We start from the raw sequence: 27748 nt of genomic DNA, 5'->3' as shown, positions 1-27748 counted from the left end.
GAGCCACTATTCCAACAATCCTCAACCACTAGTAAAGTACATGAAATCTAATCCAATGACTCAATATGAACCAGATGGAATCCAATCCATTGAACAACATTTGGGCAACACTGAACCAGTGTAGGAAGAGTTTGAAAAACTCCTTATAAACACTAACCACTATTTACACTGTTATAACCACTATTGATACCCTTTCAACCACTAATTACACAGTTTTAACCGTCATTCCAACAATCCTCAACCACTAGTAAAGTAGATGAAATACAATCCAATGACTCAATATGAACTAGCTGGAATCCAATCCAATAAACAACATTTGGACAACCCTGAACCAGTGTGGGAAGAGTTTGAACAACTCCTGACACACATTAACCACTATTCACAGTGCTACAACCACTATTCATACCCTTTCAACCACTAATTATACACTTTTAACCATTATTTCAACAATTCTCAACCACTATTAAAGCAGCTGAAATCCAATCTAATGATGCAATATGAATTAGTTGGAATCCAATCTAATGACACAATATGAACTAGATGGAATCCAATCCAATGAACAGCATTTGGACAACCCTGAACCAGTGTTACTCTAAGTTTGAACAACTACTTACACACATTAACCACTATTGACAGTGTTGCAACCACTATTCATACCCTAAACACACAGTTTTAACCACTATTCCAACAATCCTCAATCACTATTAAAGTAGCTGAAATCCAATCCAATGACACAATATGAACTAGATGGAATCTAATCCAATCAACAACATTTGAACAACCCCGAACCAGTGTGGGAAGAGTTTGAACAACTACTTACACACATTACCCACTATTGACAGTGTTGCAACCACTATTTATACCTAGTCAACCACTAATTACACAGTTTTTAACCACTATTCCAATAATCCTCAAACACTATTAAAGTAGATGGAATCCAATCCAATGACACAATATCTACTAGATGGAATCCAATCCAATGAACAACATTTGAACAACTTTAATAGTGTTTGAGGATTGACTGTAACACATGTTTGAGGATTGATTATAACACAAATCAATAGGTTTTCATAAAACCCTCTACAAATCTACATACACTGTTTTACAACCACTGAATAAGGTTTACCTCTACCCAACTGATTTACCTCAACAACTACAAAGCACAAAATGAAAAATGGAGAGAGAGAGAGAGAGAGAGAGAGAGAGAGAGAGAGAGAGACTACCTACACAGTAATCTCCAAACACCTCTAATGGGAGGAGGTAAAAGGCAAAAGAGTAGAGGTTGAAGATGATAGCTTTTTGTTAGGTGAAAATGACGTGGGAAGAAGGCAAAAGGGATAAAAAAATGGGCGCTGATATCCCCCCTCCTTGACGGCTAAATTTTAGACTTAACGTATATAGCGCATTTTCCAACCTTTTTACCTCTCTCTCTCTCTCTCTCCCCAACAGGAACAGTTGGTGGGCCCATCATTTGAACCCTACCCATACTTTACAAAATGAACTCCACACCATAGGATGATCCAAACCGTCCATTTGATGGGCTACACCATAAATAGGTTGTGTCCCAAGATATAATTTCCATAGGCTGATCCTAGCCCTCCGATCTAAATAGAAACTACATATTATGCAACCTCTATAGATTGGAGGGTTGCGATCATCCTATGGAAATGATTTTTGGCGCACAACCTGTTTACATTGCGGTCCATCAAATGGATGGTTTAGATCATCCTATGGAGTTGGTCGTACAGTAACCTTACGACCCTATCGTAGGCCCGACCCATATTTTTCAAAATAAAGTGTACGGTTCACACCATAGGATGATCCAACCTCTATAGATTGGAGGGTTGCGATCATCCTATGGAAATGATATTTTAGGGCGCAACCTATTTACATTGTGGCCCATCAAATGGATGGTTTGGATCATCCTATGGTGAGGGTTGTACAGTAACATTAAGGCCCAATTGTAGGCCCCACCAGTGGAAATGATATTTTGGGGTGCAACCCGTCGCAACCCTTCATTCTATAGAGGTTGCATAATATCTAGTTTCTATATAGATTGAAGGGCTAGGATCAGCCTATGGAAATGATATTTTGGGATGCAACCTTTGTGGCCCATCAAATGGACGGTTTGGATCATCCTATGGTGTTGTATTCATTTTAAAAAGTATGGGTAGGGTTCAAATGATGGGCCCACCAACGGTTGCTGTTGGGAGAGAGAGAGAGGTAAAAAGTTGGGAAACATGTTATATACGTTACACTTAAACGTTTATAGCCTGAAAGGGGGAAAAATGCTTTTTATTAGGTGAAAAGATGTCTGTCAGAGGGAATGGGCAGGAGGGGTAATTCAGTCCTCAACAAAATATGAACAGTGAAAAGCACTTCATTTTGGTCGTTTTCAACTCTCCACCGGTTTTTGAATAATAGTCCAAAAAAGAGCTTTTTTTGGTCATTTTCCCTAGACTTTTTATCCCGTCTTTATGAAGTTGGTGTAACTGAACATCTCCTCTTCCTCTGCGTTGCCGAAACTTCTTCATTGCTGTTTTAATCTACTGGCAAGTCAGAAAAGGGAAATGCATCTTCCATAACTTGTGTTTAGTCTAACTGAGCAGTGGTCTTGCCCAAATTCAGTTAGTTGGTTGATCGTTTCTTAGGCTACATTCATTCCATCAAAATTGTCAATCTTCTTTCCTTTAGAAGGCCTAACATCTATGTTTGCCTGTACATATAGCAAAAAATCATTTATATGCCAACAACTATAAAGTTTAAAGGAAAGTGAAAAAATAGTTTAATTATTACTTGCAAATACTCCAACCACACCTAGTTATCTGCAATTACTGTTTGTAGTCTGGAGCCTATTTTGTATGTAGTCGGACTGGATTTCTTTTCCATATGTACTTGATAATGCCCTACCTATACAGTTGTAGGCCTTGGGCTTCAAGCTATTATCTACCTTATTTCCATCATTAGCTTGCGCGAATGAGGAACCTGATACCTTGACACTCCAGCTAATGATCTTCATTATGAGCCGGGTAACCTTCAACTGTAACCATCAACCCATTCTCCGTATTCAACGCCTTTGATATGTGCACCATCTATGGTTTCTTTTTTTTTTGAAAATTTACATATTTTATTAATATTAAGATGGCAGTTGGTACCAGTAGTCCCATTTTGCAATACAAAATATTAAAGTGAACTGGCCAACATGCCGGCACTAGTCATACAAGTTAAGCTAAGTAGTATCTAGAGCCCTTCAAAACAACATTCCAGCACCATCCAAGTCTACCCACCGCTTTCTTTCTTTTTTAAAAACCAAAAATTCCAAAGAATTCCACCCCATTCCTTTGCCATATTCACAATTACTCGAACCAGGCATAATCGGATTTAACTCCCAAAAATCTTGTAAATTTTAAGACCTTCAGAGCTAGGACCAAAAAACGTATAGCCGATAGCTCTCAAGCGTAGAGCTAGGACCAAAAAACCTATAGCCGATAGCTGTCAAGCGTAATGAGTCAACTCCACTGGTATGACTCCGATTTCCAGCTCCATGTCTTCAGGCCAGTAATCTACGGTGAACGGCGGGAAGGGGACCTCTACCACCGGGTTCTTCCGAATTGAAATCAACTCAGCTATCTTCCGAAGGCAAAGGTTTTTCTTTGCCTCCCATCTATGGTTTCTCATGCCTGCCATCTTCTTTCATTCTCCATTGCAAAATACAAATTGGCAATTTCCCATTTCCTTCTAAGGGACTGTCGTCTTAGATTACTTCTTCGTACTAATTGTGTCCAATTCGTGTTCAATTCCTCTCTTGTCCAAGTTTTAAAAAATTTCTCTTAAATTTTCTCCTCTCCTTCAAAGGAGAGACCTAAGAATTGAATTACCTGTCGCATATGATCTTTGGTGTGGATGTGGGAAGTGTGTGCTAGCTTTGAGCGAAGACCTGTAATAGTGCAGAAAATTTCGATGGAGCTGGCTTTGGAAATCCGGGATCGGCCAGTATAGATGGAATTGTAAGAGATGAAGCGGGCTTTTGCTTGCCCAATTGGATAGACCGACTCGACGAGGCAGAGGTTCGTGCGGCTTACCAATGAATCGACTTGCTAGCCATGGAGGACTTGAACAGAGTGGTTGTAGAAAGGAGATTCCCTTAATGCCGTTCGTTGGCTCAGTGGTTTTCATGTATTCCCTTGGAGATTTGCCGAGCTTTTTGAAGAGATTAAAGACATTATAGGGTCCTCAAACATCTCTTTTCGCGATATTAGGAGATCGGCTAATAGGGAGGCAGATAAGCTAGCCAAGGAAGGGGTGTTTATGTCCTCCTTTGAACAATTTGATTCTTACTGCCTTTTATTTTCTTCCCTTTTCTCTATTGGCTCATGTATTTTGACCATCCCGGTCCTTCCTCTTAATGAATCTTTTAATCATTAAAAAAAAGAATTGAATTACCTGCAATATAGTGTTTTCAACCCAAATATTCATCACGACTTCCTTGTGGTCCTTGAGCTTTGTATGATCAAAATTGGAGTGTCTTCTTCCTCTTTCAATAGGCAAATTTGGTGACCATTCATAGGCTTAGGACACCCCCCCCCCCCTCCTCTCTCCCCAATGCATGCCCAAGTTGATCACGCATTCTATCTAATCTTCATCGCTCTTATCACGGCCTATGCCATCGATGCCGTACCTCTTGATTTCTTTTGTCCTCTTTTTACTCCCTTCTCCAATTTTTTTTTTCTCTTTACGTGGTCTTGGGTCCATTTTGCTTTCCTTAACTATAGCATGTCAAAGCATCTACCCTGCACATTTGGCCTTGAGCTGCCCTGAGTAGGGGACCCTCTTCTTGCGTTTGTTCCCTCCGATGTCCTATCTTCTCGATATCATGCTTTTGAGTTCCTGCATTGGCTTCGAGATCTACCATGATCATGTTTTCCGTCTCGAACCTTCCGTCATGACTTCAAGATGACCTTGATTGAATCATGGTTTTAAATTTCCATTGAAACCGACACAAAATGAACGAAATGTTTCCATTTTTATCCACACCGACCGAAGCGCTTACCGAAACCAAAATTCATAATGAAATCAAAATCTCAAGTGTATATTGTTACATTATTCTCGTCGAAACTTGGAAACTTATGCAAATGATGAAAATAAAAATAAAAACTAAAAAATTACATATTTTATTTGAAAATAAGGAAAACAATTAACTCTTTGCATTAAAAATTAGAAATATATAAATAATAGTAAAAAAATATTTTTTGAATAGAAAATTTATATAAATAACGCAATTCTAAGAAGAAAATTATGAATAATATTTAAAATTTTAAAAATTAGAATGGACAAGGAAATTATATAAAGAACACAATCACCATTGTAGTCTTATATACTACAATTTATAATATTATAACTATTTTTTGTATTTTATTGATTGAAAAAGTAATTTAACTTTTAGAAAAAAACTAAAAAAATAAGATGTGCTGATTTAGCCATCCCCATGCCCTATTATACATAATCTTTATGGTGCATTTTGTTACTTTCCATTGTTGTTATAATTTTTGTTAAAATATTAAAAACTTCATTAAAAAAGAAAAACATCTTTCTATCATTTAATGTATTAGTGGTTTACGGTACAAGTATGTATTATATAACTATATTTATAAGAATTGCCTGTGAAATGTAGTATATATGTTATGTGTAATTATTTATACGAATTATATCCGAAATGAGGTATTTCCTAAATTATCGGATATGCACGACGACTTATATCACTAGTTGCTCGATGTTAAACAATTATATGTGGTTTTTTTGCTTATGTAATAGTTTTTGAGTGTGTATTTGTGTATATTCCAACACTTCCTGAACTTTTTATCTTAAATATCCATCATTCACATAGGTTTACATACACTTCCGTGATTTTGCAAGCTTTCCACTGAGATTTCCATTCGAGATCAATATATTTTCATTTCCATCACCGCCGAAATGTATATTGAACCCGAAACATGAAACCTTGGATTGAATGCATTCTTTATTCTCACTTCCCTTGATTGAGGTACGTCTCGACTGGTGGTAGATGCCTGGCATCCTTAGGTTTTTTTATTCCTTAGATGCATCTTCAAATTGATCCTAATGGCATTACTCGTTTCCTTATTGCACATCCCTTTCTTGTTAGACCTATTCCTCTGTCCCAAAGTTTTAAATTTCAGTTTCGGTTTCTCTTTCAATCAGCGTGGTAACAGAAACGTTTCGGTTTCATATGAAAATTTAGGTGGAAATCCTTACTATACTAAAAGCGAGAATCCTATATTTTTCGGCACGTTCTTTCCTTCTATTGCCTTCGGCGTCCCGCCTTAATTTCTGTCAAACTCCCACATATGTCCTTTCTCGCTACTTTTTTTGTCATTTCCGCTTCTCATATGCCCTTGCACAAGCGACAAAAAAAGACCCCAGCTGTCTCATGTATTTTCGTTTACGTGTTTTTTATTCCTCTACAGCTATCATTCCCTCACCGCCACCTGTTTTCCATTTTAATTAATGTGCTTTCATCTCTTTGCACACCTGTCCTTCAGTTTTGTTTTCACCACTCTTCTGGTTCCTAGCTTTTTTTAGTGATAAATCGACTCCCTACGATCCAAAAGCATCCATCCATCAGAACCATCCATTTCCGTTGACAGGCCTACAACCAAATGTTATCCTAAATTTGTAAGTTATATTTAAAGGGAAATGACATCAGCACCACAATGTTTTAATAATTGCCTTAACTCGTCTTGTCTTTTATTATATAAAGTGCTATAAAGGGTTATTTCACTTCCCAAAAGGTTCTTATAGGCTAATTACAAAATAAAAGACACGCTGAACTTCTGCAATTATAAAACGGAATCACATATTATGGAAATTTCTATAGACCGGACGGTTGGGATCATCGTAGAGAAATGATTTTTGGGGCACAACCTATGTACATTGTGGCCCATGTAGCCCAACAAAAACAGTGGCGCCCGCATTGTTTGGGTGATCGAAACCGTTCATTTGTTGGGCGTGGAGCAGATAGGCTGTGCCTTGAAAATCTTCTCCATAGGCTGATCTTGACCCTCCAATCTGCTGACGTCTAATTCCTCTTATAAAAAAATGCCACTTACATTTCAATCTTATTGAATACATTCGCAGCGAAGAGTGGTTAACATTTTATCTTTTAGGATAATATAAGATAGGGATTTGCTAAGTTCCTTCGCAAAAGGCTTTTCGCGGTTGGTCTGTCGCACTTCAGACCAGCCACCTCATGAATAGAGACAACAGCTTTTGTCTTCATTCACGAGGTCGATGGTCTGATGTGCGACAGACCAGCCGCGAAAAAGCCTTCTGCGATGGACGTTAGCAATTCCCTATAAGATATGAGACTTAAAAACTTTCAGAGTGTTACTTTTGGGAAGTGAGTGGAAGAATAAAGATGTTCTTTCTCCACTAAAATTTCAAATTTAAGACAAATACTACGGTTAAAACACCCTCTTATGGTTTGAAATCCCTTTTTGCTATCAGGCCTCTCTGTTATATATATGATCATGTTAAGCAAATGAGAACCCTTGTTAATCTCCTCAATATGACTAACTTATCTAATTTAAGTCAAATAGTTTGCTATGATCTTTGGAAGAAAACCATGGAAAATCCTTCATTATGTTTATCCTGATTATCTTCTTTGGAATTACTATTCTAAAAGTCTTTAATGGTTTGGAATTTCATGTCTGTAGTATACAAGTGAAAAGTTTCACTTCCAGTGTCAGACCCTTATTGCTCTGTGCAGAAAGAAGAAATTAATTAAATTTTTTTTCATGATAGAAGAAATTAAAGTTTAGGTGGGTTAAGTTTTATGTTCAAGTCAGATGGATCTAGCCATAGTTTGTTTTCATTTTACAGGATGTGAATATTATTTTCATCCGTTATACCAACTTTGTTATAGGTTCCCAAAAATCATTTCCGTAGGTTGATCCTAACCCTCCGATCTGAATGTTAGAGGGTTGATCCTAACCCTCTATAGATCGGAGGGTCAGGATCAACCTATGAAAATAATTTTTGGGGAACAACCTATTTAGGCTCTGGCCCCTCTAATGGACGGTTTGGATCATCCTATGGTGCGGGCCATACCGTACTTTTAATAAAGTGAGGAGTGCCCTCATCAAAATACAGTAGTGCTGATAACATTTCCAAAAAAAAAAATTATAGAAAGTTTGTATTATAATCAACTTATTTGATATTGACAATTCTCTATCTCTATCTCCTGATTTTATTAGTTGACAACTTATTTTATTTAGTTGGAAAATGGAAAATTTCTATAAAGTCAGTTTTCTATGCTTATACTAAATTTTATTGTAAAATACCTTAGTTCACGCACGTGCATTGCAATGCACGTGCGTTTTTACTAGTCTTATAAAATTGTGAAAACAAATATGGAAACATATGCAAATGATAGACATTTAAGATGAACTTCAGAAAGTGATAGAATAAGCATACATACTAAAAAAAATCACATAAGCAAAAAAATAAAAAAATTACCCATATCGGTTTAACATCATCAAAAACCTAGTTACATGCACGATAACATCAAAAACATAGTTAGATGTGTAATCACTCATGTCTGCTAATGTAGTACATGCCCCGCTCATTTGTAATTCATGTAAATGTTTATACATAATAGTTACACCTTTCACATTCAATTCATTTAAAATTTAAATATAATCATGTTACACATTCTAGCATAGTATACCACTAATACACATGCTTTTGGTTTTGCTATATGTTTCAGTTTCGTATGTCTCCATGGGGAGGGGAACGAAGACATATTTGTTTCGTATCGGTTTCTGTGGAAATTTAAAACTATGTTCTCCACACCTATTAGCTCGACGTCCCCTCCACGTGTCACCATTCCTCTAGCACATTCCCTCCTCAATCTCATTGCCATAAACCGTAGGCTACTTGTGACTATATTCCAGCTTCGACCACACTTTGTCCTTTCTCTCTGAAACCTTGAACACACCTTGCATTGGCCATTGAAACTTTTGTTTAGATATTTGCGATTGGGGCAGAGCCACTCAATCCTTTTATTCTTCTCTCTCTACTCGTTTCACCCGATCTATTAACCTTTGATTTCTGAATTAGATCTCCTCCCATTTCTCCTATCGTATTCCCCCTTGTTCAAACTTCCTTTCTCCGTTCTCTCTTCCCATCAACTATCAATTACTTGAAATCCTCTCTCTATGATTATGATGTCACAAGGCCCCAACGGCCCCATTGACATTGGTATGACATATAGTCAATACGACCCTCTTGTATCCCGCAAATTCTTGAGTGACCTTGTTAGTTGGCCCAAAAAGTACTATAGTAGATCAAAAGGTGGGCCTCATTTCTGTCAGTCAACCTTTCAGCCACCAACTGTTAAGAGTTCAAACCCCTAAAATCTCTTGCCCTGCCAATCTCCATGTCCAGTGTCCTGCCCTGTAGGATAGCTAATTCCAAATCCGTCCGACTAGGCATGCCATGTCATCATCTTCAATCTCTTGCTCGAAGGCACCATGGTTCGCCCTTTCTTGCTCCCCTTTTGAGAGATAACCATCTTTCAACAAGCCGCTTTTGCTGGGTTCCTCAATAGCACTAGCCGGGACAGGGCATTACTTGGTCACAAAGACCTACAATATGGAGGACTCCTGTAATGACCCCAAATTTCGACGGGTTGCTACGACCAAGAAAAACTGCTAAAACTAACATAATTTTTTTTTTTTAAAAACCGTTCAAATTACTAATATGCCCACATATATATAGAACTGCTAGAATTGAAAACTATACAAACATTTCATTTTTTTTTTATAATTATATGCGCATATACAAACTTCCAATTTTATACCCCTATGCACATAGATCTGTTAAGGTTGGAGAGAAAAAAACACATACACCCACACAAATCATGGATGGTTGTTTGATACATAGGAAGGAGGGGGTACTTACTTCAATAATAGAGGAAGATGAAGAAGGTTGAGTCTTCTCTCAAATGGCCACCACTCTTCCTTCTCTATTCTCTGTATTCACTCTCTCTTATATAACAAAAGAATGAGAAGAGGCATGGTGGGCGTGTGGTTTGAGTTGGGAAGTGGAGTGAGTCTCACACAAAAGACTCATTCTCCATTTCTATTCTGATAATGACTCCCCCATGCCCCCACCCCACGCAGAACGTGCACTTAGTAAAAACCCATTTTGCTCTTCAATAATTTTACATTTCTCCAAAATGCCCTTTTATGTTTTATGTGATTATTTAATTTAATTAGTTTGTATATAGTTTCAAATGTCCCTAAGTGGGCCATACCAAAATTTTACTTATAAAATCATATTACAAAAGCTAAAACAAGGGTGGTCGTTACATTCTACCCCCCTTAAAAGAATTTCATCGCCAAAAATCCTCTCTTTCAAATAAAGTGATCATTCCAAATTCACCTAACAACCAAATCTGAAAACAACTAGTAAAATGATAAGGTAAGTTGGTATTGCTTAAGAGCATACCTCCCAAAGAACTCTAGAGATCTCCTACTGATTCATCTTATAGTAGTTCTATCTTTGATTGCTTCTTCTTTGCGCTTGTCACTTCTTCTCCGGAGTAAGGAGGGGTCTGTTCTTCTTCCTTCACCACATATGCTGAATACGATGAGCTGCTTCTCTCATTCTTTTGTGATGTCCTCTCAAATTCAGGTTGTCTTGTAACTCCATTAAACTTTGACATAAGAGTTGCAGGGGGGAAATCATTTATTTCTATAAGTATGGATTCTTTCTTCTCTGCTTCAGCTTTGGCCAACTGAATCCGTCGTAGGTTTGGTTGTTAGGTATGGATTCTTTCTTCTTTCTTCTTCCTTCACCACATAAGGGTTGCAGGGGGGAAATCATTTATAACACACCCCCCCCCCCCCCCCCCCCCCCCCCCCCCCACACACACACACACACACACACAAACACACACACAACTGCTACAATTGAAAACTATACAAAAATTTCATTTTTTTTATAACTCTATGCGCATAGATCTGTAGAGATAAAAAAAACTATACAAACTTCCATTTTTATACCCCTATGCACATAGATCTGATAAGGTTGAAGAGAAAACACAATACAGCCGCACAAATCATGGATGGTTGTTTCATACATAGGAATTATATAGGGTACTTACTTTAATAATAGAGGAAGACGAAGAAGGTTGAGTCTTCTCTCAAATGGCCACCACTCTTCCTTCCTTCTCTATTCTCTTTTCACTCTCTCCCTCTCTTGGATGTGTGGGTGTGCTGGAATGAGAAGGGGCACATTATGTGCTCCTTTTAATATAACAAAAGAATGTGAAGGGGCATGGTGGGCTTGTGGTTTAAGTTGGGAGGTGAAGGGTCATGGAGTGAGTCTCACACAGAAGACTCATTCTCCACTTCTATTCTGATAATGAACCACCCCCCCCTCCCCCCCGAAAAAAAAAGAAAAAAAGAAAAAAAAACAAACGTGCACTAGTAAAAACCCATTTTGCCCTTCAATAATTGTACATTTCCCCAAAATGCCCTTTTATGTTTTATCTGATTTTTTAATTTAATTAGTTTGTATATAGTTTCAAATGGCCCTAAGTGGGCCATACCAAAATTTTACTTATAAAATCAAATTACAAAAGCTAAAACAAGGTTGGTCGTTGCAACTCCAATAATCCTCATGTAGATTCTAGCAACGTCTCACGCAAATCCAAATTGGCAAGATTGTCCAACGGGACTAACAGGAGAGGTAATTCCAAATCCGTCCGACGAGGCATGCCATGCCATGCCATCATCTTCAATCTCTTGCTCGAATGTGGAATGTACATCTTCTGCAAATCCAATCTCGTATTTTATGCGCCTTAGCTTCTCGAGAGCACTTTCAGATCTCCTACCTCCTCTGCTTCAAAAAGCATTCCCATCCTCATTCGACGGAATAGCCCCCTCCCTATTCCGGGAGAGAATACCCCCCTCCCTATTCCGTTGTCTCCATGTTCTCTCCCAACTTTTTGTAAAATTTAGGTGTTCTTGTCCTGTAGCATTTTATTTTATGCTCGATTTATAATGGTTTTGACACATCCATTGACTTTAAAAAAGCCTCAAAGCCATTTGTGGATGCATTATGACGATGTACAATTCTCATGAAGGACAATTTACAATGATATTGTCCACCAAAATGGGTTAGGGGCTAGGATTAGAGATCACCCAAAATGATATGTGAGCTGTCATGATTGAGGACTGAGGAGGACATCACAAGTCACCTTTCAAAAAATAATATCACCGGATGTCACCCTTATGGAGTAAAACGGACGGCCCAGTGCACTACGCTTCCGCCATTGCGGGGTTTGGGGAGGGCTAGATGTACGCACTAGATGTACGCAGCCTTACTCGTGCTTTGCAGAGAGGCTGTTTCTGTGGCTCGAACCGACCACCAGGTCACAATGGAGCAACCTTACCGTTGTGCCAAGGCTTGCCCTCTCAGGTCACCCTTATGGAGTAATTTTCAAATTTTGATATTTGAGGTGAGAAAAAAATAACTGAGAGGGGTAGGTATTAGGCGTGTATGGAGAAAAGTGGGTTGAATTTGATGAGTTCCCTAGGGTTTCATCTACCTTATTTATCGGTTGCTAAGAGATGTGTTTAATGATTATGTTTGTAGAACCAACTTTAGAGAGCGAGCCTTGACGCAATGGTAAGGTTGCTCCATTGTGACCTGGTGGTCACGGGTTCGAGTCATGAAAACCTCCTCTCTGCAAAGCAGGGTTAAGGCTGCGTACATCTAGCCCTCCCCAGACCCCGCAATGGCGGGAGCCTTGTGCACTGGGCCACTTTTTTTTTGTTTGTAGAACCAACTTTGTTAAAAAGGTGCAAAAAATGCTAAATTTCGTAGGTAGTTTCCATAGTGGTTTTTTTTTATGTGATTGGTGTTATATAATTGATTTGTTAAACAAATATGTGTGCTAATAAGGTGAGCTTTAGGAGCACTTTGTTATCTATCTTTTACTATTTTATTAGACTTGCAAAATTCAGTTTGTAAGAAAGTTGTTCCAATGGAAGATTGTTTGTTTATGCGAAAGATGTTTTAGCTTCTGTGGGATAAACAGCGTTTATGGCTTCATATGCCTGCCTACTAATGTTATTTTATTATTTGTAATAGGGATCATGCTGGTGGAAATAATAAGATAAAGCAACTGGTGCCTGGAATTAAGGTATTTGGCGGTTCACTAGACAATGTGGAAGGTTGCACTGATAAGTTGGAAAATGGAGATAAGTTCTCACTTGGAAAAGATGTAAACATATTATCGCTCCACACACCATGGTATGTTTTCGAACTTGTCTTGTTATGTAAAATTGTACCATGCACGTCACCATTCACCATGTATGATATTGTACATGTGTATCTCTTTGTGGCTTCATGTGCTTACAGTGCATTTTTCAAAAGTGAGAAAAATTGCACCTCCAATTGAGTGGCTATGTTTGTGAAGATTCTAATATGAACTACATTTTCTTATCTATTACTATTATTGTTCGGTGTGTGATTGAGGGACAATTAGTTCGGAATAGTTTTATTCATTTGGTTGGTTGACACTGAATCTATTGAGGGGATGGTGATTGTTCTTCTCGTATTTTTGGTTCAGGTAATTTTATGTTCTATGCCTTTAACAAGTAAAAAGGTTAGATGTATTGACTTTCACACCTAAGAAAACTCAAGATACCATGCACTTTGCATGTCCCTTCCACAGAAGCCTTAAAGGAGCTTTGACCTTTAGTTTTTATTAGTGTTGGTGATTTTATTGATATCAAGAGAAAGAGAGAATGAAATGTACAATCGAAAGAACACTTATTTTTTGAAAGATGCAAATGAGATCTTGATACTAAAAATTGAATCCACAATATTGTTAGCTTCATTATTGATGTGCTAAAATTTGTTGCCTAAATCTCTGTACGGTCATGCATCTCCTAATAGCCAGTCACCAAGGACCTGGACGAGATCTGTTAGTCCGCAATACAACATTGGATGGTCCCTTCCTCTACCAATCTTGCATTCAAATTTCTTCAGAAAATATGAATTTCCATATTGAGGGCTCAGATCTCAGAGTTCATTATAATCAGTGTAACCAAACGGATATAAATATGACAACAATATATTACCCCATGATGTCCTTAAATACTCCAACAATGTCGACCGAGCTCTGATTACTAAAATAGCACCAATCAAATTTTAACTTTGTATAATCGGTTGGAGGGCTCGAATCTCAGAGTTCATTTTAATCAGTGTGACCAAACGGATATAGATATGACAACAATATATTACCCCACGTTGTCCATAATTACTCCAACAATGTCGACCGAGCCCTGATTACTAAAATAGCAGCAATCAAATTTTAACTTTATACAATCGGTTGGAGGGCAGGCCACTTCAATTTATCCTTGTTTTTTAAAAGAGGAAATGGTTTGTGAGCAGCTGCTCAGATAACTTATCTGAGCAGAGCTCACAAACCATAGGAGGGCCCACATTTTGGGGGTGATCCTAAGCATTCATTTGGAAGGCCCCATCATGGATGGCTTGTGTACCAAAAATCAGCTCCATTGGATCATCTTAGGGTGTCCATTTGTGGAGGGAAAAATGGACAGATACTGTTTGTCCACAAATCTGCCCATTTTTTTCCTCCACAAATGGAAGCGTTAGGACGATCCAATGAAGCTGATTTTTGGTACACACCCCATCCATGATGGGGCCTTCCAAATGAATGCTTAGGATCACCCCCAAATTGTGGGCCCCCTATGGTTTGTGAGCTCTACTCAGATAAGCTTATCTGAGCAGCTGCTCACAAACCATTTCCTCTTTTTAAAATTCGTTACTTAATAAATTTCCTTCCAATTGTTAGAAAGGTCTCAAAACGAATACAGACGAAATTCCTTCTTAGCCAAGGCCCAACTGATCAAAGATTAATTTAATGTTTCAAATGATACGAGCTGTAGGGGAGATCTTGCCTTCAGACGAGCAAGCATTACTTTCAGTTCATAAGCCCTAGTTGTAGAGTTCTCTCTAAAAAAATGCCAGAACCGTATCAAATGGCAACACGGTCCATACGCTTTCCCCCAAACGTACCAAGTTTCAGCTGTACCACCCTCAAGAAGTTCCCTAAAGAGAGGAAGAACTCACCCCATGTCAAATCATATGAAAATATTATTCCAACCTTGCAATTGCTGAGAATGTGACTAGTTGTTTCCTACCGCTCAACGCACTTGACTCACCTATTGGCCAACCAAAAGTTGCTTTTTTCAACCTGTCTTGTATGTTTATCTTCCACTTGACCTTGTCCACATGAAGGCTTGAGTCTTTGGAGAGACCATAGCATTCCAGACTATCACGCATCTAAATGACGAATACTCCTCCTTGGAAAGGAGTCCTAAGAAATATATGAATGAGAATGTATCCCTACGATCTAGATCCCAACCCTTGTATCCTATTCCACGTGTTAAACAAAACAATCCTCAAGAATAGAAAGTGAAGACAAGCAATCTCCTCATTCTTGGGGTTACGGTAAAAGTCGCATCCCCATAGTACCCTCCCACCTAATCTCCTAAAAGAGTTATAGATCGTGATATTCTTTTTTTTTTTTTTTTTGAAAAGCGACTAGAATATTTATATTAATATAGAAATTAGAAGATACAAAAGGTGGGGACCAGCGGTCCCCAGTGTATTTACAGGCATGAAGGCTACCATGCAACCCAACAAAAACCATCTTTGTTCCGTCAGACCCCACTGTATCAAACCTCAGAGTTTATCTGAAGAAGCACTATGCATCAAAATCCCAAAAAGAAAAAAACAAACTAGACAGAGCATTTCTTTAACTCCAGAAGAAGACCCACAACCTCAGAAGCGAAGACCTCAGAAGCGAAGACTCAAGGTCGAGAGCTCCTCATCAGATGGAACTTTCTCTTTTGATGCTCTCTTTCTGAAAATCATTGCCTCTAGTTTCTGAATCCCCACCTTCTTATCCTCCTCCCATTGAAGGCGTCTTGAGTTCTGTTCATCCTCCAATAATTTGATGAATAAGGGATGCTTGTGCATGGGAGAGTGAGATTCTTTTACGTTATGCAAACCAGTCAGGCTAAAAACACTTTCAGCGTCCTGTTAGCATCCTCCTTAAATAACTTCCATTGTTGTTTTAAGAAGTCCCTAGTAACTTCTCTATGAGTAGGCGAGTGTTTAGATGCTAATTCCTCCAGGTATGCCATCTTTTTCAATAGTTGTAAGGAGATCTTCATCTCAAAAGATCCATCGGCAGCTTTCTCTCTTGGCCTAGAAACAATCTTGAAGAAGGAGAGGATGAACCGCTCTGGTTTTCCATCTTACGTACAAGACCCTGAACCCAGAAGAAACCAAGGAGACAATGAACCAAAAAGAAATGCACCCCCTCAGGATGGATACTGAGGGAGGCCAAGTAACCGAACTTGTAATTAATCTTTCGTGCAAAGATCTCCCGCTATCATGAGACATCATTAATTGCGCCGAAGTGGCCATTTCCAAACCCCCTAATACAAGTAACCTTTCCAGCTTCCCAAAATTGTTAAAGTCCCCAAAAATGGATACTTTAGTCATACGTCACACCAGATATACCAACTTACTTTCTCACGAAAGATAATAATCATCTCTCCAATAGCCGTCATCTAAAAAAATCCGTATCACGAAAGAGATTTCACATTTTCCGATTATTATCCCAACTTTGAACCAGGACATGCGGACCCCTCATCCATAGGCGACACGTGTTTTGGGTAGCGAGGGGGTCCCAGCAATCGATTTGAAAGCTCCAAAAGTTTCAGCCCCACCTAGTGGATATTTCAGGAGGTTGCTCAATTTGTCCATAATTGATCTTCCACAGGATGGCCCCCCAGTGGATTCGGATTTATCCAATCTGCAGCCTTGAATCCTTGGACCCACCTTTCCCGACTTTCGGGACTCCAAGCGAGCTCTCGAAAAAGGCAAACGAGAGATCAATAGCCTAAGGGTTTCAAGATCTACTTTTGACTTCACAAGTCCATTCTGCTAAGACTTTTGACAAAGGGATCTGACAAGCCTAGGAGGATGACCATGCCTCTTCCTAAAGGGTACTCTCTAAGGAGACTCTGGTATCGAGAAAAGGGGAGGACCTGAACTGGGGTGATTGGAGACTTCCGAGACCCTACTTTCATTCAGAGAAGAGGGCAGAAAGGAGGAAGGCACCGTATCGAACCAATGACCTGACGCCTTAGAAGGATTCAAATTTGAACGCGAGGGCCCCACTAGGTCAACGATCTCCTTACCCTGAGATTCCAAAGGGGGGCAAATCAGTGATCCCCCAACCATCGACAGCTGCTCCAATCTCTGATTGCTCCGAACTACAACTCCTACCGTGAAACTTTGATCCAATACTCGAATCTGAATAGAGGGTGGAGGCATCTTCGAATAAGGATTTTAGCGGATACAAATGTCGTACAGCTTTTATGATCCCCTTCCATCTGCACTTCCAAGACTTGAGCAAGTAGATTTCCTATTGCTTCAACTGTCGATAGGGCCCAAACATGGAGGGGGATGCCGTAGATGTTAACCTAAAGCGCCTCCACACCTTGTGCGTACTCTGTGCTCCAGGGGGAGAGAGAAGTCAAATGACTATTCCATGCCTTCGATCCTTTGGCCAGAGTCATGGCAGCCTCCTCCTCCGAATCAAACGTAAACAAGATTTCATTCCTTGATAACTCAGAGGGACAAGGAAGGGAGGGAATATTCCAGGAATTCTTTGCCCATTGCCATAAGTCGTCAAGGGATCTGGCAGCAATCTTTTTCCTCCCAAATGAGGCAACTCTTAAGAGAATCCAGCCTTGTTTCCACCTCCTTACCCGAGATGGTTATGGATGGGACACCCCCTTCAACCAGCAAGGGGATCTGTCCCAAATCAGGCCATCGGTCAACTTCTTCACTAGCAGTTTCCAAAGAGTCACCCTGATTTTTCTTTTTCTTACCAAGGCTAGATCCCTCCATCCTTATCAAGTGGCACCTTCATCATTTGTTCCTCCATCCGAAATTTGGATATTGACAGAATGAACAACTCCAATCTCCGGGATTCCGGATTAGATTCTCTTTGCTTCGAGTCCGTAATTCCTTTCGATATAGGGTTGATGATCTTAACAGGAGATCCCGATGGATTTGCATACACCATCGGCAGCACCGACGCCATTTGAAGTTCCAATACGCTCATGCCGAGCAAAACCAATCCCCCCTTTGAGCGACGCCATTCTTATAGCAAACCGTCTTCTCTCTTAAAATTTTCATTCCGCTTTGATTTTGCCAAAAGGATCAGAGATCGTGATATTCTTGTTCTTATTAATTCTGTAGAGGTTTGGGTAAGCTTGACTTAACATAAGATGACGGATCACAACTCCTCCCAAAATCTCACCCTCTCCTTTCTCGATCATGTACCTAATCCTGATTGAAAACAAGTATGCGTTGGACATATAGACTTCCAAGCCCCTAGGCCCCAACCTTTAAAGAACTTCTTAAACTCCCACCCTGCCCTTTTTTTTTGAATGCTAGCCTTGCCCATATTCTCCGGCAATGGTTCTCCCCCCAATATCCTCTTCCACTCTAAATCTCTATAACTATTTACCTAATAAAACTTTGTTCCTCAAAATCAAATTCCTGTACCTATCCTCCACCTCTTGTTGACTTGGACACATCCGTCCATTTTACCAGGTGCATAAGTGTCTTCCCTTTCTCCTTGCATTCCTTGTAGGAAGTCCCTTCAGAGTTTTTCCATCCTTTTAGCCACTTCAACCAAAATCCTGGAAAGAGACAAAAAATAAGTTGCGCGGTTGGATAGAGCCACTTTGCCACTTTGGTGAGTGATTAAGCCAATGGATAAGAAACATCTCTACCACCTGGCTAAATTCTTCTCCATCCTCTCAATGGCAGTGGCCCTAAGGCATATAGTAGGTAAACCAAAGCCTAACAGAAGGCTGAAATAATGTCTTGGGGAGGGCGCTACCCAATGACCTTTGCCAAGTGCCAACAGAGAAAGATCCTTGTCCACATTGCATCGTGCCACCATGCAATGTGCAATATTCACATGCAGACCCACTACTAGTAATGATCACCTTAATTCCTTAAGAAGAGCATGAACCTAAATTGTGTTTAACTTGAACATTTGTACAAGTGGTGATTCCATCATGTGTGTTACGTTGAACTTAGGGGTTCAAAATTCAACCTTCCCCACCAAAAAGAAAAAAAAGGAAAGAAGAAGAGCCCCAAATGCGTTCTAGTTGATATTCACCATTGATTTAATGTAAGCCAACATCACCTCATCTCTATTATCAAGAAGACTTCATAAGCTGTCTGTACTTGGATTACATGCCAGTTAGTGACCCACCCGAGTGGGCTAGGTTTTACCTTGGCTTCTTGTCACAGTTTCAGTTTTTAACACTGGTGTCGAGCTTTCATCTAAAATTAGTAGGGAACAAGTAATTGATAGGCTATTCTGACCTAATTTTACCTTGTAATCAAACAAGCATGGGCTCGGGCCGCTTAATTTTTTTTATACATCCCTTGAAAACTTGGGTTTGTAACTCCATATTGGGTAGGCTTCCACTTTTCCATGATCAACCTTAATTGATCCTTTCCTTTTTTTTGAATGGTCAAATAATCATTAAATAATGAGGACCGAGATGGTCAGTTACCAAAGATGCAAATTGAGAATCCCTGAGACAAATCCGGCCAAATACAAAAATATATCAAGGAGGAAGGAAATCGTATTGCTCGAGAGCCTCCAACTGACCTGATGCGGGTGCTTAAAAGGGTAGAAGTAGAGAAATAAGAACACAAGAACACATCCAAGAGAAGGAGAAGAAAATGGGAGCAAAGCTCAATCCAATTGATATAACGTCAATTACATAAGTTAATCTAAATCCAAAATCCCCTCATAAGATGGATTCTAACCCTTTAAATAAAAGAAGCCCAAAAAAAATTCGTTCTACCTTCTCCACTAGCTAACTTAGGGACTTACATACCATTATTTGCTTTGGAACTCACAAACTTTGACTGTTTTGGGAACCCATAGACACAACCCACTAAAACTGCCAGAACTTTCTAACCACTTGGCCAATTTTCGAGCACAAATACGTGTTGGAAAGATCTCAAAGAGACCTACAACTTTGTAGTTTACCATTTTCCATGATTCTTCCATTTAATATCCCAAAAACTTAGTTGAAAATCGGTCAGAAGCTTTAATGCGGGAATCACCTTGGAACTCCACCAAAGCCACCTGGCATGACTTGGCTGCCATGTTGGTATTGCATCATTTTCTCCGGGTAAGAAAGAACTCGTCCACGAGTTCTCATCAATCTCTCCATGATAAGTTGTCAACTCTTTAACATTGAAAGTTGGATGAGTATTGATATTTGGAAGGAGCTCGATCTTGTATGCATTATCCCCAATCTTCTTAAGCACTCGAAAATGGCCATCCACAAGATCTTGAAATTTGCGAAACTTTCTTGGTTCAAGCAAACCCGCCCTCGAGTTTTGAAGTATCGAAGAATGTTCATCAATTGAAACTTCTGAAGATCAAACTCCACTTCATAATCTCCATGAAGAAGTGATAATTTGTCTAGATTTTGAACATATTTCAATACGTAAATATCCACTGTGAACTTCAATGTAGGATCGAATAAAAATAGATCGATGTAATTGGATGAAAAAATCGATGTAATATTTTTCCATTCACCGATTACTTCAACATCTATCGGTTCACCTAATATGCAATCGGATCCAATTTCTTTGGTGATGAATTCATGAAATTGCCGTTGAAGTTCATCATGCTCCTCATTAGCTTCAATAACAAGTAGAGCATCAGATGTACCACTGTCCTTTGTCTCTTGATCAAATTCGTTCTTGAAAAGAAAGAAGCTACTCTCTTTGAACCACGCAATCCGATGGGCTTAGATGAGGCTCGGTTTGGAACTTGCGTTTGTATATCATTTCATGAGATACGATGTTCTCACAACTTCCACCATTGATCACAATTGTGCAAACCTTGTCGTCAGAATTGCGTCGAGTCTTGAAAATATTGGAACAGAGCCAATCATCATCGGATTCAACCTTTGGTGTAGCAAGTGCTCTTTGGATCACCAAGCTTTCTCCTTCTTCGGGTTCGATTTCTTCATGTTGTATGTCATCTTCTTCATCATATATGGGCTGATTTGAATCATCAACAAGATCCTCATCATTTTCTTCATCACTGAAGGCCGCTACTTGCCTCTTTGGACAATCTTTGAAACGATGGCCAACTTGACCGCACTTGAAACAAGCATTTGGATTGTTGAGACGATTAGACTGATTTCCAACTTGACCCCCCTCCTAGCTAACCCGCCCGCTTCACTGTTTGCCGATCTTCTAACAAGATGAAAACTAATAGATGAAGAGCTAACTATGTCCTGAATTTCCTCGAAGTATTGAGCAAAGCGCCAAGGATAGTTTCTAGAGCCACATAACCATCAAATAAGATTACTAGAATCACCCACCACCACCAACTTATTAAAGTCTTTGCCCTCCAAAAATTTAACACCATGGAAAGCCGTTCTAACCTCCACCTCAGAAGAATCAACTATTCCCAAAGGACCTGCAAAAGCCCACACCACTCTACCCGAATTGTCTCTAAGAACTCCCCCTATTCCAGCTGGACCCGGGTTTCCAAGGCTAGACCCATCAAAATTTAATTTTAGATACCCTTGACCCGGCGGTTCCCAAACTTGCGCGAACTATAGGGGATTTTCCTCCACCCATGCCACAACTCGAAGGTAGACACGAACCTGAAGCTTGACGAAGCTCTAACCCAAGCAATTGTTAAGCTAACCCAAGCAATTGTTAAAGCGAATACCTTAAGAGTAACTGAGTAAGAAAGTAAACCTCTTCACTTGCCCCTTGAAGGTTCTTGCATTTCTCTTCTTCCAAATAACCCATAACGTTGCAAGGAAAGTAACATTACACAAGATCCTACATATTTCCCCCAAGGAATTAACTGCCAGTGCCAACAATCCAAAAGATCAATAAGTTGATGAGGGAACACCCAAGATGTACTAAATCTCCCTAAAACTCCGCTCCACACTTCCCTTGCAACCTTACAATGCAACATTAAATGATCTACTGATTCATTGCGCCTCTAAACAAAGTGGCGTAGGCCAGGGAAGAGAAATAGAAGAAAGAGGACAAAAGAAAAAGAATAGGAGAAGAAGAGAAGAAGAAGAAGAATAGAGGAAAAAGGGGGAGGAAGGAGAAGAAGAATAGAAATTAGGGGAGAAGAGATGAGAAATCTGTAGAGGAGAGAATCTGTATTCACTTCAATTAATCATCAAAACTAAAAATCCCTAGTACATTAGGCCTATATATAGGCGGTTACAGATTCAGTCAAGAGGAAGAAACTTATAATATTGTCGCTGCTCATGGTTATTCTGGCCGATTGGGGTCGATGTTTGATAAGAATGCTTCTTAGGGAGGAGGAAGGAGAAGGAAAATAGAAATTAAGGGAGAAGAGGAGAAATCTGTAGAGGGGAGCATCTATATTCACTTCAACTAATCATCAAAATTGAAAATCCCTAGTACATGAGGCCTATATAGGCAATGGAAATAAAATTTAATGGAAAATAAATAAATCCCTAATTCTATACATGGAAAATAAAAGACCTAAAAACTAAAAACACAAAAATATAAATTTTGAAAACTAAATACCATGGAAATTAATCCCTAAAAGTCCTATGGGCAAATATGCCACTTATTTGGCCTACAATCCGCACTATTCTCCTCCTCTTAAAAAGAACTCCCCCTCGAGTTCTAGTCTACCTGAATCAAATGCGTAGACAATCCACTGAAGCAGTAGGAGGCGCAATCCTTCGAACTCCCGAATGCCGTATAACATAACGCTCGTGATATCTGTAAATGTGGAATGGAACGCGGGCATAGCGACATAGAAGAAATCATCCATGCATAACCATAAAAATGCGAACCTCTCTTGAGAATCAAAGAAGCGGGGAAAATGCACATACTCCTCTTGGAGAGGCACGATTACTCTAGGTGGTACCAATCTATGACCATTCTCCAAAAGGTCATTACCAATAAGCTCATCCATGGATATCTTATGTGGCTCAGTGATGTCAGATTGACAAATCTACTTATGATAGTCATGTGCACTGAAATCCTTTGTCTCAACCTCCACAATCATTCGTCCTCAGTGGACTGCTTGGGCTCTCCAGGATCCGGCAATGCATCATCAGTCACTGGACTCTCGAGCTCTATATCTGCCATCTTGGGCACTGTATCTGACATAAGCTCAGGCTCAACCTATATAATGCTCTCACAATCAATGGTATCTGGATCATCGTGCGGGTCCTCATTAGTATTAGCAATTGAGGGAGAAGGAAAATAGAAATTAAGGGAGAAGAGGAGAAATCTCTAGAGGGGGGCATCTGTATTCACTTCAACTAATCATCAAAACTGAAAATCCCTAGTACATGAGGCCTATATATAGGCAATGGAAATAAAATTTAATGGAAAATAAATAAATCCCTAATTCTATACAACATGGAAAATAAAAGACCTAAAAACTAAAAACACAGAAATATAAATTCTGAAAACTAAATACCATAGAAATTAATCCCTAAAAGTCCTATGGGCAAATATGCCACTTATTTGGCCTACAATCCGCACTATTCTCCTCTTAAAAAGAACTCCCCCTCGAGTTCTAGTCTACCTGAATCAAATGCGTAGACAATCCACTGAAGCAGTAGGAGGCGCAATCCTTCGAACTCCTGAATGCCGTATAACATAACGCTCGTGATATCTATAAATGTGGAATGGAACACGGGCATAGCGACATAGAAGAAATCATCCATGCATAACCATAAAAATGCGAACCTCTCTTGAGAATCAAAGAAGCGGGGAAAATGCACATACTCCTCTTGGATAGGCACGATTACTCTAGGTGGTTCCAATCTATGACCATTCTCCAAAAGGTCATTACCAATAAGCTCATCCATGGATATCTTATGTGGCTCAGTGATGTCAGATTGACAAATCTACTTATGATAGTCATGTGCACTGAAATCCTTTGTCTCAACCTCCACAATCATCCGTCCTCAGTGGACTGCTTGGGCTCTCCAGGATCCGGCAATGCATAATCAGTCACTGGACTCTCGAGCTCTATTTCTGCCATCTCGGACAATGTATCTGACATAAGCTCAGGCTCAACCTATATAATGCTCTCACAATCAATGGTATCTGGATCATCGTGTGGGTCCTCAATAGTATTAGCAACGTCCGTCTCCCCTACTTGAGAACTAACATTATCAACAGGTTATAGGGGAGAAGACATAGATAAGTGACCATGCAAATCCCACTCACGCATGCGATGCTCTAGATATCTGTTTGATGCTTCAATTTCGACTTCTCGTTCACGACGAGCGGCTTCTTCATGCGTCAATCTTTGTTTATACGCTGCTCGCTCATGTAATAACACCTGCTGATACTGATATGCATAAATCCTCATAAATTCATAAGGAACCTCTTCCCATAGACTGACTGGTGGCTTCCCCAAGTTACTGCGCTCTAGCACGAAGAATCTCCATTTCAATCTGGAGTCGCTTTATATTGTATCCTTGACTCAACGAATGGTTATTTGACGATCATAACCATTGTAACTATGGTATGCATCAAGAGACTTGATCCACTGTAGACACGCATCCTCAAAATCTCTATAGGGACAGTAGTAGTCATCGTAACCATAAAAAGTATGGAACTCATTTTGCAGTCATAGTGGGGCGATTCAATGTCGCATGGCCCAAGATGGAATTTGAGAAAATTAGTTGTCAGATTTGTCCGTGATGTTGAAAGAAAAACAATACCTTATCCACTTAAGAAAAGAGATGAACAAAAGTAGACCACCAAAGTTGAGCCTCCTCCAAATGATCAAATCAATGGCCACTACTCTCTCTCTCTCTCTCTTGTGCTCCTTCATAAAGAAAAGAAATAGGAAGGTGAAGGGGTATGGTGGGAGTGTGGGAGGTGAAAGACATGAGGTGGGTCTCTCACATGAGACTCATTTTCTACCTTTTTAGTTGTTTGTTTTCCTTGAAATTTATTTTTCAAGGAAAATTTTAGTATTTTCAAATCATTATGTGTTTTAAGTTATTTTAACTAGTAGCCCTTGATTTTTAGCTCGTTGGATCTAAGATAATCAAGGAATATAAGTGTTTTAGATTCAAGATCAAGGGTCGATCTAAGGTGGATTGATGATCTCAACCCTCGAACTTATGATCTAACGATCCGATAGTCCACATTTTAAGATTATCAATGGAATTTAAAATGACAATCATAAGGGCTTACAACAATACAGTAGAGGTTCCACCCTTGATATTTGATCCAACAGCAGCTCACTTTTTGAGAAGCTGCTGCTTGATCAAATATCAAGGGTGGTAGCTCCACCGTAAAAGGGCCTTATTATTGTAAGGCCTTAACACACTATAATTTCTCGTGAATTGATTAGGGAAAGATATATTTTAAGCCATAGAATAATCTTAAATTGGGTTATTCTATGTCTTAAATTAGGTTCCATTCAAAAAAAAAAAATCTTAAATTGGGTTTATATAGGTTTGTACGGTAGTTGTGTTCTTTTTTTTGAATCAATGAAATAGAAAAACAGAAGATTTCAGCTGGGATAGAAGCAAAATAAAATTTGTCCTTTTACTATCATTTATTCCTTTCTTTTTCAAAAATAAAATAAAATTATCATTTATTCCATTAATTGTATGAGCAAGCCTCCACAGACCTGGACTACATACAGTTGGAAACCCATTTAATCACATTAGACATATCTCCTTCGACCAAAAATCTTGTCCCAGCTGTTGAAGGGAGATGCAAAGGCTTATTTGGAGAGCGTATGATTCCACCACTGTTGTCTTCTTTCGTTCCTATGTCCCTTGAGAAAACCTTTATAATTTCCTCGTTATTTCTTCTAAATGCTCACTCCCTCTTGGCCTGGGTTCCCAATTGAGCTGCCATCAAAATTGAGTTTGGTAATATTGGGGCTGTGGGGAACCATCTAGCGCTCTTTATTTGTCACTGGATGACTACTTATGATGGTATTTAACATCTATAGTAATCTTAAATGGAGAGACACAAAACTTCTGGACTAAAATCCCAATTTATAACAAATCATGTTCCTAGTGAATTTCAATGTTGAATTTCCATTTGTCCCCCAATTCTCTTCTATTCATATATTTCCAAATCTCCGAAGAAATCGTGAATAACATCGTGATACAGACAATGAGACTCTTATCAACAAGGTGCTTTGCATTGCAGCCTTGAAGGAATTTTACCATTGATGCCTGCAATCTTTTTGCCACCTTGCAATGAATGTAATGATGATTTCTCAATTCCGATTCTTCCTTTGCTTATCGAAAACCTTCATCAAGATACTTAATCTTGCCAAGCACCACCCTCTGACAAAAAGTTCATAGAAAGAAAGAGAATGGGAGAAGAAGCAAAGGCCATTTAATAATATGAGTGACTTATATGTGGGCCCTATAAAATGCATGTGCTTTGATTGGGAAAGGATATATGTAAGTCATAAGATTCTCTTATGTGTGTTTTATTGTGGTTTCGGCATGATAAAAGCTTTACTTAGTTGCTTTAAGTAGTTTTTTCCTTGGGGCTTATCGATGTAAAATGTACTAGTATTTTGGCATTCTTGAGGTGTCATTTGAGTCAGGTTTAGGTGTTTTTAAGAAGTTTGGATGAAGGGGTAGGATTAAATAAATTGTAGAGTAGGGTTTTGAGGGATATATATTGTTCTTAATATGTATTTGAATTTTTTGAATAATGAATGACAGTTTTCTTGTTTTGGGTGTGATGCTCAAGATTTGGTTGTGATATGATGCTACAATTTTATGGAGTGATTCTGTTATACTAGAGCAGTGTGATGCATAATTTCAAACCTCCCCAGCGTCGTCCTTGGCTCCCACAGGTCGACTCCTTTTTACCATGGCCGAGTTCTTGTCTGAGTCTGCATTTTGCGCTACAAAGTCGATCAAAACTCCTTTAACTTTTCGAGTATTCAACCGCGTCAACCAAGCACTCTACCGCATTAACCGATTACTCTGCCGCGTGACGCTGTCGCCGAGTCGATTAGGATTTGCTTTGGCCGCATTTCTACTCACATCTGTGATGTTGCTCTTTTCCTCTTTATAATACTGATTGTTATCTCACTCTCGTCATGTTTGAATGGAAGGTTTTGTGTCTTTTTTCATGAGTATTTATTATTGAAATTTTACCATGACCCTTTTGAGCTGAAAAACCTCGTAGAGAAGGAAAAAAATATTTTCTTATTATATTAATAGTTTTATATTATGGAATTATTTTTCCTATAGGTATTTACTTATTAATAAATTTTCTGTCTATCACTCCCATGATTTGCGATCCATGATTAAGGATGTTATATGGAAGTAATATGTGTGGTTTATAGTTTTTACCTTCTTTATGAACTAGATGGGTCATCTTGAGAAATGATTAATTTTGAATTTTGTTTTCCTTTGACATGCTGTTATTAGCCACACCAAAGGCCATATAAGCTACTACGTGACAAGCAAAGCTGGAGAGGATCCGACCGTGTTTACCGGAGATACATTGGTAAGTAGCGAAGGTT

The 27748-nt window shown here is 39.1% G+C and overlaps 1 protein-coding gene across 1 annotated transcript in view; it reads left to right on the top strand.

Moving 5' to 3' along the window:
• GLY2 (Metallo-hydrolase/oxidoreductase superfamily protein) overlaps positions 1-27748 on the top strand; it is a 45508-nt gene that overhangs the window by 7176 nt on the left and 10584 nt on the right. The window contains exons 3-4 of the mRNA XM_077383146.1: positions 13180-13341; positions 27654-27732. Coding sequence (XP_077239261.1) covers positions 13180-13341; positions 27654-27732 — 241 coding nt within the window. The remainder of the gene's footprint in view (positions 1-13179; positions 13342-27653; positions 27733-27748) is intronic.

Source organism: Tasmannia lanceolata, unplaced genomic scaffold, assembly GCF_043159265.1.
Source record: "Tasmannia lanceolata isolate RefF3 unplaced genomic scaffold, GAP_Taslan_0.1 ptg000006l, whole genome shotgun sequence".
In the NCBI taxonomy this organism is placed as follows: Eukaryota; Viridiplantae; Streptophyta; class Magnoliopsida; order Canellales; family Winteraceae; genus Tasmannia; species Tasmannia lanceolata.
Note: the sequence above shows the minus strand (reverse complement) of the source record. Positions and strands in the feature narration are given on the sequence as shown.